This window comes from Cyprinodon variegatus, unplaced genomic scaffold (assembly GCF_000732505.1).
Source record: "Cyprinodon variegatus isolate N-32 unplaced genomic scaffold, C_variegatus-1.0 Scaffold142, whole genome shotgun sequence".
Classification (NCBI taxonomy): Eukaryota; Metazoa; Chordata; class Actinopteri; order Cyprinodontiformes; family Cyprinodontidae; genus Cyprinodon; species Cyprinodon variegatus.
The window spans coordinates 1,292,112-1,293,803 of NW_015150595.1; the positions used below are offsets into that span (position 1 = coordinate 1,292,112).

A 1,692-nucleotide genomic window follows, 5' to 3' on the forward strand; every position below is an offset into this window, starting at 1 on the left:
TGCCATCTTTGTTAGTCACCGCTGTCGGGTAGCTACAGCCTATCGCGACACAGGCCACTGTGACAGCAATTCCCACAATTCTTTGCGAGGGGAGCTCTCCTCACAAAGCATTCTGGGATATAACTGCCTCTTCTGAGGCCTTTCTTTTCTTCTCATACGCTTCGTAGACACTTTTTCTCTTACGACCCTCGGCCATTTTCAAAGAACCACTGTGAGAAAGGTGAGCTTCAATGACTGTCTGAAAACGTAGCTCACCACAGATATACGCCTGAAAGTGTTCATGAGCAGAAAAAGATAGCTAACGGGACGAGCACGTAGGACGGCCTTACCTACACATATCACCAGAATGATTGACAATTAGGAGGACCACTTATTTAGATGATCCACCCGGAAATAAAAGATCATCCTCTATATTTTCAGTTACAGTAAAAAGTCATTTTGAACTTCTCACTGATTCATCATAATAATGGTGCTTTTCTCCTGGTAGAGCAATCCTGGCATCCATTTCCACTACAAAACATTCAGTGATCCATTATATGTGGCCATATTTAAAATGCTGAGAGACACTCTGTACAATTTAAAAGGTAAGGCCGCAAATCTTTTAAATGATAATTAAAAAAACAGCATTGAAGCATTGTGGTAGTCTGTATAATAAATGATGTTTTTCACGGTTTAGACCTTCAGACGGACTATGTGAAAGAAGTCCATGACTTTGTCCTGGAGCAGTTCAGCAGCAGCCAATCAGAGCTGCAGAGGATTCTCCATGATGTGGAGTATCTCCAGAGCGAACTGAGCCCGCTCAAGCTGCGCTGTCAGGCCAACGCTGCCTGTGTTGACCTCATGGTCTGGGCTGTAACAGAGGAACAGGGTAAAGATTGGCTTTTCTCACCTAGTTTAACAATGACTACGTTCAACTGATGCGAATTTCAAACTGTTTGCTTTTTTTCCTCCAGGAGCTGAGAACCTTTGCACCAAACTGTCGGAGAAGCTGCAGTCAAAGACCTCTAGTAAAGTGATTATCGCCCACATGCCCCTCCTTATATGCTGCCTACAGGTAAAATAAACCAGTTTTTAATTAAACGTAGCATTTTGAAAGGCTTTAAAGATCCTATATAATCTTTTTTAAAGTCGTTGCGAAGTCATATTTAAATGTGGAATCATTCTGGCTTAAACATGTATATCGATGTACTCTTTATCAGACGATATTGTCCCAAAATTTTGAAAATTTAAATTTTTAAAAAATCCTGTCTTAAAATCTGTGTTTTTTTTAGGGATGCACGATATAATCGGCCCCCTATCGGTATCGGCCTTAAAACTGAATATCGGACATCGGCCACCCCACCGATATTTAACCAGATATTTAATCAGCTTCTGAGTGACTAAAGGAAAAAAACAAAAAAAAAACTACTTCTTCTTCCTCAAAAACTTCTTTTTTACAGACTTAAAAGCTTTTAAAGACAAGGGAAAAAAATATTGATACATTACAATATCCCAATATCTTCATATGCTGATATATTTCCATTTAAAAACACCATATCAATCTCTTTTACTAATGAAATATTGCTATATGTCATCGTTATGCTACGAAATCCCCCGAAAATTCACGAAATTTTGCCTTATTTAATGAGAGTGATACACTGACGCGGTATCGATCTATTTTACTAACAAAATCTCACAAGAATGTCCAAAATA

At 38.9% G+C, this 1,692-nt stretch overlaps 1 protein-coding gene across 1 annotated transcript in view; it reads left to right on the forward strand.

Moving 5' to 3' along the window:
* Positions 1 to 1,692, forward strand: part of LOC107086063 (phosphatidylinositol 4-kinase alpha-like) — a 77,972-nt gene that overhangs the window by 18,319 nt on the left and 57,961 nt on the right. The window contains 3 exon segments of the mRNA XM_015376804.1: positions 488 to 584; positions 677 to 868; positions 954 to 1,054. Coding sequence (XP_015232290.1) covers positions 488 to 584; positions 677 to 868; positions 954 to 1,054 — 390 coding nt within the window.